At 53.9% G+C, this 17782-nt stretch overlaps 1 protein-coding gene across 2 annotated transcripts; it reads left to right on the top strand.

The window, feature by feature from the left end:
- The first annotated feature begins 3594 nt into the window (after positions 1-3594).
- On the top strand, positions 3595-16940 carry DAPK3 (death associated protein kinase 3). Of its 2 annotated transcripts, none has more exons than XM_027547250.1 (9): positions 3595-3746; positions 4768-4922; positions 10734-11094; positions 11359-11488; positions 11742-11790; positions 12430-12456; positions 13551-13703; positions 14421-14466; positions 14928-16940. In XM_027547250.1, exons 2-9 carry the CDS (start codon positions 4861-4863, stop codon positions 15462-15464), a joined length of 1365 nt encoding a protein of 454 aa, XP_027403051.1. In that variant the 5' UTR covers positions 3595-3746; positions 4768-4860; the 3' UTR covers positions 15465-16940. The 2 variants fall into 2 exon arrangements, with proteins under 2 accessions (XP_027403051.1, XP_027403050.1); XM_027547249.1 differs by having other exon boundaries at positions 3690-3799.
- The last annotated feature ends 842 nt before the right edge of the window (positions 16941-17782 follow it).

Here is a 17782-nt window from a genome sequence, read left to right as displayed (position 1 = left end):
TGTGCGTGTGTATGTGGTCTTTCTCTGTCTGCTCAGGCTCAAATGGGCTCCCTGGGCCAGTGAGTAAGGCCATCGGTGGTATCGCAGTACAGTGTTGAGTATCCAAATGACAGTCCAGGAGTCCATCTGTCACAAGGCCAGCCAGACATCTGTGCTGTCCACAGGGCAGCCACTTTGCCCACGTGTCCCCTCAGCGTTAGAAATGGGAGCAGTGTGCCCCAGGGACTGAGTGTTGGGTTCGTAAAATAGCTTGTTTGCATTTTTCTGTAACATGTCAGGAAAATAAACTGAAGGGACCTTTTGGCAAACCCAGTATTTACATAATTGACACTGGTGGTGCTGTAGCAGTCAGTGCAGGCTTGGAAGATTGCCTCTGTCCTCACTGTGGACCCATCCTCCCTGGGGTGGCTCAGAGGTGAAAGCGTCTGCCTCCAATGCGGGAGACCCAGGTTCGATCGTTGAGTCTGGAAGATCCCCTGGAGAAGGAAATGGTAACCCACTCCAGTATTTTTGCCTGGAGGATCCCATGGACGAGAAGCCCGGTAGGGTACAGTCCACAGGGTTGCAAAGAGTCGGACACGACTGAGCGACTTTAAACTTCCCTTGTGGCTACTTCTATGCTGTTTGTTGCTAAGTTGTGTCTGACTCTTGCAACCCCATGGACTGAAGCCCCCCAGGCTCTTCTGTCTGTGGGATTACCCAGGCAAGAATACTAGAGTGGGCAGCCATTTCCTTCTCCAGGGAATCTTTTCGACACAGGGATGGAACTTTAGTCTCCTGTGTAGCAGGCAGATTCCTTACCATTGAGCCACCTAGTGTTGTGTGAAGAGGGAGGCAGAGTAGAAACCTGGTGAATATTGCCTAGGGCCAGGTGACCAAGGTCGACATCAGTGTTAAGTCCCCATGATGGTATGGCACCACATGGTCTTCCCAAAACTCATCTCTTCAGTTTTAACTGTGAGAAAAACATCAAGACAAACCCACATTGAGGGAACAGACCAGTATTCAAGTCATCAAAACCCCTGTAAATGAGACTCAAAAAGCACAGAGGAACCTAAGAAGACATGTGACATGATCCTGGGATAAGAAAAGACAGGAGAAAGTCTAGTAAGGACTGGTTAATAATGTATCACTGTTGGTTCTTTAGTGGGGACAAATGTACCAGATTAATGAGGAAACAATAGGGAAAAGCGAATGTGAGAGAGTGCTGCTTTAGCTGTGAAGTGTGCTTTGGGTTTAGTGGAGGAAGGTGGTCCCCAGGCTGGAAGAAGAGCTTTTGTGTCAACGCTTAAGTGAGGATGAGGTGTGAGGCGAAGAAGGCAAGTCATGGTGAAGTGAAGTGGAATTGCATGAGGTTGGGACTATCATAACCAGATGGCCTGTGTCAGATGGTATCTGAAGTGGTTCAGTGTGGGCTTTGGGTTCAGGCCTCTGGGGACGAATCTCAGTTTATGCATTTACTGGCTGTGTGACTCTGGGTGGGTTACTTAAAACCTCTCTGGGTCTGTTTCCCCAAGTATAGAACGAGTAAAATTTTTTACTTCACGTTGTTGACTGGTATGCAGTAAGGCTCAGTCAATGCTGCTGCTGCTGCTGCTAAGTCGCTTCAGTTGTGTCCGACTCTATGCGACTCCATAGACGGCAGCCCACCAGGCTCCCCCGTCCCTGGGATTCTCCAGGCAGGATCACTGGAGTGGGTTGCCATTTCCTTCTCCAATGCATGAAAGTGAGAATGAAGTCCCTCAGTCGTGTCCGACTTCTAGCGACCCCATGGACTGCAGCCCACCAGGCTCCTCTGTCCATGGGATTTTCCAGGCAAGAGTACTGGAGTGGGGTGCCATTGCCTTCTCGTCAATGCTAGTTCTTATGTATCTTGAGCCTAAAAGGAGTCATAAATCCTCAAGCATTTAATGGCAATACCTATCCTAGTTTGCATCTTTATGTATTTGCAGTATGGCTAACAGCTTCCCAGGTAGTGCTAGTGGTAACCCACCTGTGAATGCAAAGTGACTTGAGAAGTAGGTTTGATCCTTGGGTCAGGAAGGTCCCCTGGAGAAGAAAATGGCAACCCACTCCAGTATTCTTGCCTGGAGTATCATGGACAGTGGGGACTGGCTAGCTATGCAGAATTGAACACAACTGAAATGACTTAGCAACCCTGCTTATTTAACTTATATGCAGAGTAAAGAACTGAAGTGAAGTGAAGTCACTCAGTCGTGTCTGATTCTTTGCGATTCCATGGACTGGAGCCTGGAGCCTAATAGGCTACAGTCCATGGAATTCTTCAGGCAAGAATACTGGAGTGGGTTGCCATTTCCTGCTCCAGGGGATCTTCCCGGCCCAGGGATCGAACCCAGGTCTCCTGCATTGCAGGCAGACACTTTACCGTCTAATGCTGGGCTGGAAGAAGCACAAGCTGGAATCAAGGTTGCCGGGAGAAATATCAATAACCTCAGACATGCAGATGACACCACCCTAATGGCAGAAAGTGAAGAGGAACTAAAGAGCCCCTTGATGAAAGTGAAAGAGGAGAGTGAAAAAGTTGGCTTAAAGCTCAACATTCAGAAAACGAAGATCATAGCATCTGGTCCCATCACTTAATGGGAAATAGATGGGGCAACGGCGGAAAGAGTGTCAGACTTTATTTTTGGGGGGCTCCAAAATCACTGCAGACGGTGATTGCAGCCATGAAATTAAAAGACGCTTACTCCTTAGAAGGAAAGTTATGACCAACCTAGATAGCATATTAAATAGCAGAGACATTACTTTGCCAACAAAGATTCGTCTAGTCAAGGCTATGGTTTTTCCTGTGGTCATGTATGGATGTGAGAGTTGGACTGTGAAGAAAGCTGAGCACTGAAGAATTGATGCTTTTGAACTGTGGTGTTGGAGAAGACTCTTGAGAGTCCCTTGGACTGCAAGGAGATCCAACCAGTCCATTCTAAAGGAGACCAGTCCTGGGTGTTCATTGGAAGGACTGATGCTGAAGCTGAAACTCCAATACTTTGGCCACCTCATATGGGAAGAGTTGACTCATTGGAAAAGACTTTGATGCTGGGAGGGATTGGGGACAGGAAGAGAAGGGGACGACAGAGGATGAGATGGCTGGATGGCATCACCGACTCGATGGACATGAGTTTGAGTAAACTCCGGGAGTTGGTGATGGACAGGGGGGCCTGGCGTGCTCCGATTCATGGGGTTGCAAAGAGTCGGACACGACTGAGCAACTGAACTGAACATTTTACAGAGGAGAAAACTGCCTGGGACTGAAGCAGCCCCAGGGTCCGCCTCAGGAGCTGTCATGAGAGAGCTGGGCATAGGATTCGCGTATTTCACGCCCAAGAAAGGCAGGAATAGGGGTGCAGGACTTCAGCATCCTACTGCCCAGCTTCAGGACCCCGGTCAGAGGAGAAGGGGCGGGGCGGTCCAGGGACCGGAAGTCAGGAGGCCGACTTCCGTAAATTTGACCGACGTTCTTTACAGCCAATCAGCTGTGGGAGGCAAGCCTGTACCAAAGGTGAGGCCTCATTTTGGTGAGGAGGGCCGAACGCCCGTGGGCCGGGGCCAGAAAGGGGGCAGTGGGCGGGGATTCACGAGCGGTGTCTGTGCTGACCAATGGGCGGTGGGATCAACCTCTTGTGGGCGGGCTCTGGCGGGCGCGGAGACGACGCAAGGGTTGGCGCGTCGCGGCGGCCGAGGCGGCGGGGCCTGAGGACGCGTCGCCCGCCAGCGCGGCTGAGGGACAGGTCCGCGGCGTGGGGTCGAGGGTGCGGAGCGGACTTGGTCCGAGGCTGCCGGGGTAGGGGCTCCTGGGCGACTTAGTAGGGGGTACTTTTGGGGATCCGTGAGATGACTGGACGGGAGAAGGATCTGGGCCGGGGCCTGTGAGGGGCGTGGCGGCCTCTGGGACGCTGGAGCCGGGACGTTAAGGGTTGGGGGAATCTTGGCGGCGTCTCTGAAGGAAGCCGTAGGGGTCTGCCTTGGAGCTTGTGAGAAGGTTGGAAGAGAAGGATCATGGAGGAGACTCAGATGTCGCCCTTTGCGGGGTTCTGTTGTGGGTGTGGAGCTTGGGGCGGGGGCCTTTGAAACTTGAAAGAGATGTCTTCGAGGAAGGGGGAGGAGGAAGTTAACTTTGCTAGCACGGCGGAGGTCAGAGGGAGCACGAATGGGTTAGGGCCTTGGAGGAGCTTAGAAGCCGTTGTCCAGTTCCTGGTAAATTCAGGAAGGCGGGGGCAAGAGATGGGGTAAGCCCAGCGCCGCAGAGGATCTTAGTGACCAGCCGAGAAGGGGAGGGCATGTGGGGGCAGTGGGTAAGGAAGAGGAGGGGTTAAGCTTGCTGAGGGACAGGGAGATGGGAGTGTGTCGTAAATCTGGCAGAGAATCAGGGTGTCCCAGGGTTTGGGGGTGTGAAGAGTGTGGGAGAACTTATAGGAATTTGGGGGCTATGGATGAGATTGGGAGAAGCCTAGAAGGAAGAGGCAGAAAAAGACTGGGGTGTTGTGTGCAGAACCACAGATCTATGGCTCCTGGGAGTTACGGAGGTGTAAGTGGCACAAGCCGGGCTAACACTGACCCCTGGGGCAGTGTGGTATGGAAATGAGATGACACATGAAAGCGCCTCGCCCACCAAATGCAAGTGCCTTCTACAGGGAAGGTGGAATTTCAGCATGGTGGATCTGAAACCTATTTGGGGGATGCTGATCGAGCCTTTGACCCAGAAGTAATGACTGGCATCTCAGTCCTTTTCTGTTTCTCTGTCTCCTCCAGGGTCACAGCGAGAGGACTCCGTGAGGTACTGTTCCCGGACCACTGACCAGGTTTGTACTGGGGTGGAAGACGCTGGAAGGCAGACCGGCCACCATGTCAACATTCAGGCAGGAGGATGTGGAAGACCACTATGAGATGGGAGAGGAGCTGGGAAGGTGAGCAGTCCCCTCTGATGGGGCCCCGAGGAGGGGGGAGACCCGACCTACTGTGGGGTCTTCTGGGGTATATCCTCTCCTCCTGTCCTTTCTCCCGCTCTCCCCAAGCAGGGATGAGTCAGTATCATGTGCTGTGGGATGAATTTGGGCTTTGGAGGGAGCCAGTCTGGGCCTGGAATTCTTGTTCCGACATCCCCTGTGCACTTCCTTTGGGAATAAACATGATCCAGTCCAAACAGCACCTAAGACAGTGCCTGGCCTATGGCATGAGAGCAGTAGATGTTGGTAAAGGTCTGTCTGTGTCTTTAAACCTCTCTTGTGGGAGGCAGTGGAGCCTCCCGGGCCTCCTGTCCGGGCCCACACCCTGGCCCATTGTTAGCATTCTTGTGGGAAAGAGCAGAGGTTTCCCAATCCAGCCGGGCAGCTGATTTCCTGCCAGGCCGGGCCTGGGAGCGTCCCCTGGGAGCTCTCCCGCCTCAGACCTGCCAGCTACCATCCTTTTTTCTGCTGAGCCTCAACCCTTATTTGGTGAGTTTGTTGCTGGCTGGCCTTCCCGGAGCTGCCTTGGCCGGCCCCATGATGTCACCAGAAGGGAATGTAAATAACTGAGCCATTCATCAGGCTTTTGCTGAGAGAGCCTCTGGGGCTCATTTGGGATTCTGAAGTCCCTCCTTTAGGAATTTCCTCTGGTAGAGCGGCAGGAAATGCAGGCCATCTCCCTCACCCCCACGGAAATCTCAGACTCTATTATTGAAAATGTTAGGGCCTTCTGCTGAGAGTAGCAGGCCAATAGTCAGTAAAACTATCATGTATGTTCCCTTTAACCCACCAATTTCACTCCTAGGAGTTAATTCTGTGGGTATAGCATATACGTAGACCTAAGATCTAGGGATGGGGAGAATCACTGTAAGGACTTTATGTGAGCAGAAGATGGGGCCTTTTCGGTGACCATCACAGCATCACTGCTTTGTCAACAGAATATTATGCAGCCATTAAAAAGAGCATGGCAACTTGTATAAAGCAAGCCATGTAGGAATTTTATTGAAATTCTCTAGTAGTTGTCAACTTTAATAATTTTATTATAATGTGTTTTATTTAACCTGTTAGGTCAAACTGTTACCATTTTGGTTGTCATTCATTATAAAAATTATTATTATTTAAAAAATATTTATTTATTTGGCTGCTCCAGGTCTTAGTTGCAGCACTCGGGATTTTTTTAGTTGTGGCATGCAAGATCTAGTTCCCTGAGTAGAGATGGAACCCACGCCCCCTGGATTGTGAGCGTGGAGTCTTGGCCACCGGACCACCAGGGAAGTTCCTATAAAATTTTTCAATGAAATAGTTTACTACGTGTTTTTGATGTGAAGCCTTTGAATTCTGGTGTGTCTTGTATGCTCACAGCACACCTCAGTTTGAATGGGTTGGACAGCTTCCGTGTGGCCAGTGGCTGTCATTATGGACAGCATTGCCCTATGTAATGATCCAGAACATTCTTAGAGACACACAGGTGAAGGATTAATGCCATGGAACACTGTGCATACTGTGCTGCACCTGTAGAACTTGTAGATATTGTTTGGCCATCTGACTCCTGGGCTGTTTTTTGTTACACTCCCATTCGTCTGTGAAAGGCTCTACCAGGCAGGACCATTATCATCCCCATTTTGTGGATGAAGAAACTGAGGCTCAGAACAGGAAATCAGCTTGCCCAAGGCCATGTAGACTGAAGGTGGCCAGGCAGGACTCAGGCCTTGAGACTAAGCCCTGCTGATTGCAAAGCGCAGGTGTGCTGGAGCCAGAAGTGGGCGTCTGGCTTCTGCTTTGAGTTAAGCCCAGCCGAGTTTTCTTGTCCTGGGAGTCATGGGCTGAATAAAATGGGAGTGAGTATTTTTGTGTGGATGTGTATGGAGGGTTCTCCCAAGTCAAGTCACCTGGGCAATCTTGGGAGATAAATTAGTCTGCGGTTGGTCAGTGTGGACGCCAGCCTGGTTTCTGTGTCACGGAGTGTGTCTGCATTCGTCACCTCAGGCTGCTGGAGGCTAGATGTCAAGGATCAAGGTGCTGCAGGCTTGGCTCGTCTGAGGCTTTCTCATTGGTGTGCGATGCCCCCTTCTCCCCGCGGCTTCATGTGGTCTCCCTCTGCGCGTGTCTGTGTCCTGACCTCCTCCTCTTACAAGGACACTTAACCCTGTTGGGTTAAGATCCACCCCAGTGACCTCGGGCTCCCTGGTGGCTCTGTGGTAAAGAATGCGCCTGCCAATGCTGGAGATGCAGGTTTGATCCGTGGGTTGGGAAGATTCCCTGGAGGAGGAAATGGCAACCCACTCCAGTATTGCCTGGAAAATCTCATGGACAAGAGGAGCCTGGTGGGTCCATGCGTCCATGGGGTCGCATCGAGTCAGACACAACTGTGCACCAGTGACCTCATTTTTACTAAATTACCTCTTCAAAGGCCCTAAATCACAGTAGTCAGATTTAGGCGTCCTAGGGGTTAGGATTTTGGGGGACACAATTTAGCACTAACAGTGTCTTGGTTTCCCTTCCCATGAACTCTTTTTTTGTGTGTTTTAAAGAAAATATTTATTTGGCTCTGCCAGGTCTTAGTTACAGTTGCAGCACATGGGATCCTTGATCCTCATTGTAGCATGTGGGATCTAGTTCTTAGACCAGGGCTTCCTGCATTGGGAGTGCAGAGTCTTAGCCACTAGACGACCAGGAAAGTTTCACCTCCCCCCTGCCATGAACTCTTTGTTAGTTTTTTGATTCATCTTGGAATAAAACTAGAGGGGAAGAAATCCTTGTATTTGAGAATTAGGCCACACATTCAGGCCTAGAGCGTTCCCAATAGGCAGCAAACACTCGGCATTCAATGACATTACTGTCGGAGTGTCATTGTGAGGTGGGAGGTGGACCTGGAAGAATTTGCTTGGTTGATGTAGGCAGAGAGGAGAAGGAAAGACATTTCAGGAGTGAGGAGTGTTAGCTAAGATGTTGACAGGGGCAGGAGCACAACGTACCCAGGGGACCATTGTGGTGGATTTAAGGGACTGGGGGGAGGCCTGATCAGGGACACGACATTTCTCATCTGACTGTGCTCTTGGCTTTTAGACTAGTGTATGAGTTTCCTGTTGCTGCTGTAACAAATTACCACAATTTAGTGGCTGAGAAGAATATCCATGTTTTACGTCAAGGTCTGGGAGTCTGGAGTCTAAAACGAATCTGCTAGGTTGGTCCCTCCGGAGGCTCCTGCCTCTTCCAGCTTCTAGAGGCACCGCATCCCTGGCTCGTGGCCCCTCCCTCCATCCTCACAGGCAACAGCACACATCTTCCGTCTCTCTCTGCCTCTGACCCTCCTGCCTCCCTCTTATGAGGACCCTGCGATGACACTGGGACCACTGGGGAGTCCAGGGTCGTCCCCATCTCAGGGGCCTTAATTCTGTCTTCAGAGCCCACTCTGTCCAGTGAGGTGACACGCCCATAGGTCCCGGGGATTCAGACGTGGACCATTATTTAGCTCACCTTGATTGGAGATCATTTGCACTTCCCACCTGCCTATGTTGACCTTGCCTGCCCGAGTGGGCATAGAACATGTCTGCAGCAGCCGCTGTGGCGCCTTTGTGCCTTGATGCTCACGCGCACAGCGGCTTTAGATGCTTGCCAGCTGCAGCTGGTACACAGTGTCCTAGTAAGGTCCGCTTACTGGGTCCCTTGGCTTTTCTGAAGACCCCGCTGGCTGGGCAAAGACACCCTCACTCATCTGTCTCTTGTTCTGCCTGTCCTGTCTGTGCTATCACCAACTGAAGAGATCCCCCTGTCCCCAGGGCCCATCTCTGCCACTCCTTCCTCTACACACTGGGTCCCATTTCTCTGAGTTGTCACATAGTCACCTTGTCCCCTTTCTCTTGACCCCTGGTGGGACCTGGTTGAGGTCTCTTGTGTGCCTTCTGTCTTAGACTTAGTCTCTACTTTCACATGACCCATAGCCAGTGGGCCACATCCAGCCCTCGCCTAGTGCAGTATGGTCCACTCACGAACGTAGAATGATTTTTTACTTTTTTAAAGGGTTGTAAAAACACATACAAATTGTGACAGAGACCATATGGCCTGTAAAGCTTAAAATAATTATCCTCTGGCCTTTTTCACTCAATTCCTGAGTGAAAGCAAGTTAATGTAGCTAAGTTCCTAGACAGCAAAAGAATTTGGACATTGGACAGCTCCCTGAAGGACAGTAAATAGTTTCTCTCTTTCTCTTCAAATAACAGCTGTCTTGAGATATAATTGGCACACCATACTGTTTATTAAACTGTACAACTTAATGATCTTCCATATATTCACAGTTTTACAGCCATCACTATTAAATAATCTCAGAACATTTTCATCATCCCAAAAGGAGCTCCACCCCCCTAGTCAGTCACCCTCATCACCTCCTCAGCCCCTGACAACCAGAAACCCACTCTCTGGCCTGTTCTAGGTGTTTCCCATCAGTGGATTATACACTGAGTGTCCTTCTGCATCTGTTTCTCTCACTGGGCATCATATTCTCGGGGTCCATCCACATTGTAGCAAGTGTCAGGGCTTCACCCCTTTTCAGGACTGAGTAATGCTCCCGTGTGTGGAGGGACCACATTTTGTGTATGCTGTATCCCCTGATGGCCATTTGTCTCTACCTTATGACTGCTGTGAATGATGGTGCTCTGAACATTTGTGTACAAGTTTTTGTAGAGTGGAATTCCTAGGTCTGAAGGTAACTCCATTTTTAAGGTTTTAAGGAACCTCCAGACAGTTTTCGCCACAGCTTCCCCGTCTGGCTTTCCCACTAGCCGTGCACCAGGGTTCTAGTTTCTCCACATCCTCCCTCCTCTCTTGTGGAAACTTGTGTGCTTCTTTCACTCTGAAGCTCTTTTGAACTCAGTGGCTTTTTATATTTTCTTGGATTTTAAACTGTGATAAAATGTGCTCTGAAAAGTTGAATCATATAGAATCATAGCAAATATTAATAAAAAGAAAAAACCCCTCTTCACTGCCCTCAGTCCTGCTCTTCAGAGATATCTGCTGCTCACAGCCAGGCATGTGTCCTTCAGACCTCTTACCTGTGGCAACCTCTTACATGGCAACATACCTTATATGTGGTAAAACATGTACCTTTCTTTTTTTTGATTAACTGGTTTTTGTCTGAGCTGGGTCTTTGTTGCTGTTCAGGGTTTCTTTAGTTGTGGTGAGTTGGGGCTACTCTCTAATTGTGGTGCATAGGCTTCTCATTGCAGTGGCTTCTTTTGTTAAGGAGCACTGGCTCTAGGCCGCCTGGGCTCAGTAGTTGTGGCACTTGGGCTTAGTTGCCCCATGGCATGTGGGATCTTCCTGTACCAGTAATTGAACCTGTGACCCCTGTATTGACAGGCGGATTCTCAACCATTGGACCATCAGGGAAATCCTGTATCTTTCTGTTGTACCCAAAAGAACCTCATTCCTTGTGTTCCTCTGCTGCTGTTTTCACTGAGCAGGTCTTCATGGGGGTCTGTCCTCTCAGTGCCTAAAGAATCAGCTTTCAAGACTGCAAAAAATTCCACCTGACTTGCCGTGATAGGGTCCAGCTTCATTTTGGTAAACATGGAACCATGTTGGTTCTTTCACTGCTGCAGACACTCTGGGCAGCCACTGTGTTCAGTGCCAGTTTGCACTCACGTGGAGCACCGCTGCCAGGGGTGCATTCTTGAGGTGGTTGGAACGCACTGTCCTGGGAAGTGGCCCAGGTCCCCAGAGTCCTGCGTCTCTCTCAGCACCTGCTTCCTCCTCCCCTCCCCTCTGTCCCTGCAGCGGACAGTTTGCAATTGTGCGGAAGTGCCGGCAGAAGGGTACTGGGAAGGAGTATGCAGCCAAGTTCATCAAGAAGCGCCGCCTCTCGTCCAGCCGCCGGGGAGTGAGCCGAGAGGAGATCGAGCGGGAGGTGAACATCCTGCGGGAGATCCGGCACCCCAACATCATCACACTGCATGACATCTTTGAGAACAGGACGGACGTGGTGCTTATCCTCGAGCTGGTCTCAGGTGGTGAGCTCTTCGACTTCCTGGCCGAGAAGGAGTCACTGACCGAGGACGAGGCCACCCAGTTCCTCAAGCAGATCCTGGATGGTGTCCACTATCTGCACTCCAAGCGCATCGCCCACTTCGACCTCAAGGTAGTCCACTGGGCCCACAACACAGGGTTGGGGAGGAGCCTGGCCAGCGTGGGTGAGGACAGGGCTGAGAGGGTCCACCTCCCTTCTCCCATGGTGTCCTTGCTGGGGGCATTGAGGAGATGGATGGCTCTGGGCTGGACCTGTGGAGGGGAGTCAGCCCATACATACCCCACACACTGGGCCAGGCCAGTACTGTTCCCTGAGACATGGGGCCAGCAGCCTCAGAGGCCCCTGTCCATCCCCCTGCCTTTCTCCCCAAACCAGCCAGAAAACATCATGCTCCTGGACAAGAATGTGCCCAACCCACGGATCAAGCTCATTGACTTTGGCATCGCCCACAAGATCGAGGCAGGGAACGAGTTCAAGAACATCTTTGGGACCCCGGAGTTCGTGGGTGAGGAACGGGTGGGCCTGGGGGCACTGGAGCATTTCCAGCTGGCTTAGGGGGAGGCAGGCCCCCCAGGCCTCAGGTTTCCCATCGTGCCCTAGTGCTGGGCACCGAGGACTCAAGGCCTGGGGCAATCACCACCTTGGCTTTCCCTGCCAAGAGCCAGCCATGTCTGTGGGCTCTGCTACTCCCCTGGGCCATGTCCAGGGTGCCCCCTTGGGCACATCCGGCACCTGACCCTGTCTCCCTGTCTCTGCAGCTCCTGAAATTGTCAACTATGAGCCCCTGGGTCTGGAGGCAGACATGTGGTGAGTGAGGGTGGTGGGCCCAGGGCTGCCCTTGTTGCTTTTCCTCAGGGGACCCTCCTTTTGTGCCCGGGAGCTGCCGCGTCACAGCCACGGGCTGGGATGCAGCCCCTCCTCCTGGTCTTGGAGCCATGGGGCAGGGGCAACACAGTCTATTGCCTTAGGACAGGGGTTGCTGACCTATCCAGGCCTGTGAGCTAGGAAGAGTTCTCAGGTCTTCGAAGGGTTGTCAAAAACAGATGAGTATGTGACAGAGACTGTTTGTAGCCCGAGCCTGAAACACCCACTGTCTCACCCTTTACATTAATAGAAAGAGTTTGCCAGGTCTGCACTCAGCCACAGAGGCCTCAAGAGGCTCCACATCTGCGTGGCCTGTGGTGCCTTTGTGCTCTGTCTGCCCTGCCCACACCCCGGCCACTTTGAATCTGGACAGGCAGCCATGGCCAGAGGTGCCTCAGTGTTCAGTCCTGACACCCTTGGAGCAGAAGGTGGGACTTGGTGGGGGCTCTTTAGACCCTGGAGGGAGAGGGTCCCTGGGGCTAACAGGCCTGCCCCCCACCTGGCTGGACAGTCTTGGACTCTGGGGGTTGGGGTGCTAAGCCTGCAGCTGAGCTGACCCCATCTCTTCTGTGTGTTCTCCAGGAGCATTGGCGTTATCACCTACATCCTGTGAGTACCTGCCCTCCCGGGGCTTTGCTGGGTCATGAGGAGGGTCGGGAGGCTTCTGTGCAGGGGTCACAAGTGGAATGCAGGACCCTCAGTGAGCTGACCTGTTGCAGTGCTCACGGCCTCTGGATGGATGGACAACTGCGTGAGTGTGTGCAGGATAGAGTATGTTCAGGAGAGTTCCAAAGGCAGGGCCTCACCATGTGAAGTAACCACGCGAGGCTCTGGTCTGGGACTGTTGTCCCCTAGTCCTTGGGCTGTCAACTCCTCAGTGTGGTGGATTCAATCACAGGCCTTTGGAGATGGACTCAGCCTCCGACCCCTCCCCTTCCTGGAGGTTGGAGGCAGAACGAAAGTTCCATCCCTGTGACCCCACTGCTCTCCTCAACTGGCACCCCTCTCCTTAGGGCCTTTCCACAGACACCTCATTGGTACCAATTCAGGTGTGGCTGGAAGGGGCTTGTCATGAGCAAGAAAAGACACTTCTTTTATCTCTATTCTCTGGAGTTGTTTTAGGAAATGAAACAAAGACCAAATTTTATAGCAGTAGATGCTCCTGCCTTGGGTTTTAGGAAGTTTTAGGGTTTTGTGTGCCTGCAGTTGGGAGTGAAAACCAGCTATACCTATCTCTCACCTAAAAAGTCATAGCATCACACACCCAGATCCATGCAGCGTGGTGGTGTGGCCTCAGCACAGCACACTGGAAAGACACCTGATGTCTGCGGTGTTGGCCGGGAACCCCCAGCACTGCCCCCCCAGCCCCAGTTAACCATTTTGCCTCTAACTACTACGGGCTTCAGGGAAGGGACTTTGAGACCAAGCCTCTAAGACTAAGTCTATGGGGATACTTTGAGGTTCTGCAGAGATTTTGCTGACTCATTTCAGCACCCCTTACTGGCTGGGTAGTGGATTTTCCCTGCCTCTGGTTGGCGGCTGGGCGTATTTATGCAGGGTGACTGGGGGCCTGGCATCTGCCTCCCTCCCCATCTGCCCCCTCCATGGGCACAGTGGAGCTGGGTGGTGGCCTGGGCAGCAGCCTGGTCGTGGAGTGACCGCACACCTGTCTGGCCCCCCTGAGCCTGGTGTCTGTCTCCTAGGCTGAGTGGCGCGTCCCCGTTCCTGGGTGAAACCAAGCAGGAGACCCTGACCAACATCTCGGCTGTGAATTACGACTTTGACGAGGAGTACTTCAGCAACACCAGCGAGCTGGCGAAGGACTTCATCCGCCGTCTGCTTGTCAAAGACCCCAAGTAGGAGCACTGGGCCAGGCAGGGTGGGCCAGGCAAGTCCCCCAGAATGGGCGCTGTGGCCGAGGACAAGTAACGTGTCCATCTGAGATGCCACTCCCGTACCTGGGAGTTGGCCATGGCTCCTGTTCTGGGCGGAGATAGCACAGGGAGGCTTAGGCTGGCCCTCTTAAAAAGCTGCTGCTTACAAAGCTTTTCATTTGTTGCCAGTGTTTAGGATAGGAGGTTTCATATAAAATTCTAAATTACTGTTTGGTTTTTTCCCTAGAAAAAGCTAAATATGCTGGCAACACAGATCTTTCATTCACCCAGAGGTGCTCCCATGGGCTAGTCCTCCCCAGGCTCCTCCTCTGGGTGTCTGAGTTATGAGACCCCAACATTAGGTGTCAATGCTGTTAGCAGACAACATGGAAACCCTGGAGTCCATGTCATCCCCAAGCCCCTTGATGGGCTACTTGTGGCCAGCCAGGCAGAGTGAGAGACCTTAATTGTGCCTGTACTGGCATGGTTGTTTCAGAAACTTGCTGCTGGGCTGCACAGTGACTTCAGGGACCAGGTTTCAGGGTGGTGACCCAGGGGAGGTGCCCTGAGTCAGCCATAGGTCAGCTCTGAGAACCAGAGCTGCAGCCGGAAGAGCGTGGACCACCCCTTGCTGCTCTGTGTGGGGAGAACGGTGAAGGCGGCACTCACGCAACTAACCAGTTCTGGGGGCTCTTCCAGGAGGAGAATGACCATCGCCCAGAGCCTGGAGCACTCCTGGATCAAGGTGAGGTGGTGGGGCTGCCCCCACATGGGCATGGTAGTTGGGACCAGCCCTCAGCATGGGCGAGGGTCCCCACAGGAGTCGGCCTAGATGCTGTGGGCACAGGGTGTATGTCAGTGTTGTGTCGGAGTTGTCTCATTGAACTGTTGGCTGGAGTCCACGGCCCCTCTGCACACAGCAGGGTGCCCTCCCCAGAACTTCTCATAAAGGGATCACCTCCAGGCCGAGGTCAGGCTTGGCAGCCTCAGTCAAGGGTCAGTGAATACTTCTGGCTCTCTGGTCTCTGGTGTGACCATGTGGTCTGCCATCAAGTCTCAGCTCAACCATCAGAGCGGGAAAGCGCCAGGACCACGTGTACTTAGATGGGCAGGGCCGTGGGCCAATATAACGTGGGCGGAGGGCCCGGGGACTGCCCTGCGGCCCTAGTCCAAGGCGCCCTTTCCTCCCCTCCTCTCCCCATGCAGGCCATCCGGCGGAGGAATGTGCGGCGGGAGGACAGCGGCCGGAAGCCAGAGCGGCGGCGCCTGAAGACGGCACGCCTCAAGGAGTACACCATCAAGTCGCACTCAAGCATGCCCCCCAACAATACCTATATCAACTTCGAGCGCTTCTCCAAAGTGCTGGAGGAGGTGGCGGCGGCCGAGGAGGGCCTGCGCGGGCTGGAGCACAGCCGACGCCTGTTCCATGAGGACCTTGAGGCGCTGACGGCCATCTACGAGGAGAAGGAGGCCTGGTACCGTGAGGAGAACGAGAGCCTAGGCCAGGACCTGCGGCGGCTGCGCCAGGAGCTGCACAAGACGGAGGCGCTGCAGCGGCAGGCACAGGAGGAGGCCAAGGGGGCCCTGCTCGGGGCCAGTGGGCTCAAGCGCCGCTTTAGCCGCCTGGAGAACCGCTACGAGGCGCTGGCCAAGCAGGTGGCCTCCGAGATGCGGTTCGTGCAGGATCTGGTACGCGCCATGGAGCAGGAGAAGCTGCAAGAGGGGGAGTGCAGCCTCCGCTAGGGCCGCCCAGGGTGCGGCATCCTCGGCCGTGGCAGGCCCCATCGCCCTGATGTGGCCCCACAGTGCCCAGGAGCTGGAGGCCGGATGCAGTCCGTGGGCCCCAGGAATCCACGGCCCAGGGAGGGCTTGGCCCGGCTCTGCCCCAGAGGCCTTCTCTGCACCGCCCTAGTGCCCCTAGCCCAGCCCCTCCCTCCCTCCTGCGGCTCCATTCCGGGAGCATCCAGGGCAGCATCACCTCAGGACCTGTGCGAGGGGGCGGCACATCCACGACAGAACTGGCCACAGTGGACACACACGCCTCACACCTGCCCAGGGTTGGGCTGGCAGCCTTGACGTTCAGAGCCTGGCCAGTAGCCTCAGGCTCTCCATTTGGGCCAAGTGTGTGGAATCTTGGTGCAGGGGCATGGGGGCTGTCTGTGAATGTCCTGGGGCTCAGAACTGAGGGGGAGCCTCTGCTTGACACCCTGGCTCCTCCACTCTGGAGAAGAGAAACTGCTCCTCCAGAGTCAGTGGTGGAAGGCCTCTGATCCAGATCCTCCAGCCCCTCTCAGTGCAGGGTCAGTGGTGGAAGGGCCTCTGATCCACATCCCCCAGCCCCTCTCAGTGCCCCTAGCCCTCGAGGAGGTGTCAGTCTGGGGGTTATATTGCGGGGGGTGGTGGTGGCAGGGCACAGGGCCCGGGTGCGGTAAAGGAAGTATCTGCAAGGCTGAATCTGTTTTTGCCAAGGCAGGCCTCCTGTGGGGAAGGGGATGAAGAGCCTTGGAACCTCTCCTTCTTTCCAGCTCCCTGAAAATGCTTAGAGCCTTCAGCAGGGTCCCAACCCCGCCTCATCCCCAGCCCGATCCCATCGTACTCCCTTCTCCAGTGCTACCCTTGGACCAGCATCTCTCTAGTGGACGCCCTGGAGTAACTGCTAGGGGCCCTTGTTACCAGCCTCCCCTACCTGGAGAGCCCCAGGGTCCCTTACAGCCTGCCCACTTGCTGCGCTCTGTGCAGCTGCTGGAGAAGGCGCCCTAAGTGGTCTCTGTGGCAGTGCTTCTTTGTGCCACTAGGTGCTGCCCTGCAGCGTGGTCCAGAGAATGTGCCCTAAGAACCAGGCTTCAGCAAAACCTGGGTCCCAGCTGTGGCCATGCTGAGCTCCAGCGGCGTTCCCTGCTGCCATTGTGTTAATCCAGGGCCCTTATGCAGCCCCCCGCCCTTAGTCCGAGAGGAGTCCTGGTAACAGAGGCCAGCCAAGGCCATATGCGGGGAGGAATGGGTGGGCAGGTGGGTGGCACTCTAGCTGTGGCCCCGGCGGGGCTCAGGCTACAACACCCTGCGGGGCTGAGGAGGGCACTGGAGCCTGGCTGTGGGGCTGGCAAAAAGGGGCAGGGCGGGCCCACTCTATGCCCCTCACAAGCACCATTGTGTGACACACACAGCTCTGAGCATGTGCCTGCTGCCAGCCTTAAGGAAATAAAATACACTTCCCTGGCTCCTGCTCTCCTCTGCTTGGCTGGGATGGGGGTGGCCTGCCTGGCAGTTAGCTGGCACCACAGCCTCTGTGGCCTCTTGTGTCTTCTTTCCTCTGTCGCTGCGGGCCCTCATGGCCAGGGGGGTCTTGGAGGCTGCCCCTATCTTGGGGCTCAGCTGGGGACGTCTCTGAAGAGCTGGAGGCATCCAGGCGACTGGAGTTGGCTTGGAGGGGTTTTCTGTCCCTCTGCTCCTGAGACGCTGTCAGGTCACGTGGGCCCCCTGCCTGCTCTGGGCGTGCCTGGAGGAGGTGTCTTTGCCATTCCTGCCCCCAGTCGCCCAGCCTCTGGGTCTGGAATGTGGTTCTGAAGAGGGTCCCTCTGACCCGCTTCCTCCTTCCCAGTGGCCTGGTCAGCATTCTGTTCCCTCGTTCCTTGCATCTCCCTATTCCCCTTGTTTTAAACCAATTTTAGAAAAATTGAGAAGACTGTAAAATTCATTTTTCTTTTTTTATTTGGGGGTGTTCCTTTTTTTGTGGCCGTGAAGCACAGTATGGGAGATCTTAGTTCCCCAGCCAGGGATCGGACCCATGTGCCCTGCAGTGGAAGCATGGGACCCTAACCACTGCACCACCAGGGAATTACCTGTCCTTTTGGTCAACAACTTCCACTTTCAGAGTCTGAGTAGATTTCAGCCTGTGGCGTGGTCAAACCCACTCAGGTTTCTCCAGTCGGTCCGTGATTGTCCTCCACGGCTGGCGCCTGGTGGTGGCCCTTTGAGACAGGACTCTGAACAGCACATCCCCCTGTGATTCATTGCAAAATGCAGTTGGCCTGTGGCAGGAAAGGGGCGCCCAGTGTGGGTGA

Source organism: Bos indicus x Bos taurus, chromosome 7 (assembly GCF_003369695.1).
Source record: "Bos indicus x Bos taurus breed Angus x Brahman F1 hybrid chromosome 7, Bos_hybrid_MaternalHap_v2.0, whole genome shotgun sequence".
Lineage (NCBI taxonomy): Eukaryota > Metazoa > Chordata > Mammalia > Artiodactyla > Bovidae > Bos > Bos indicus x Bos taurus.
The sequence above is the reverse complement of the archived record's forward strand: the minus strand, read 5'-3'. Positions and strand labels throughout refer to the sequence as shown.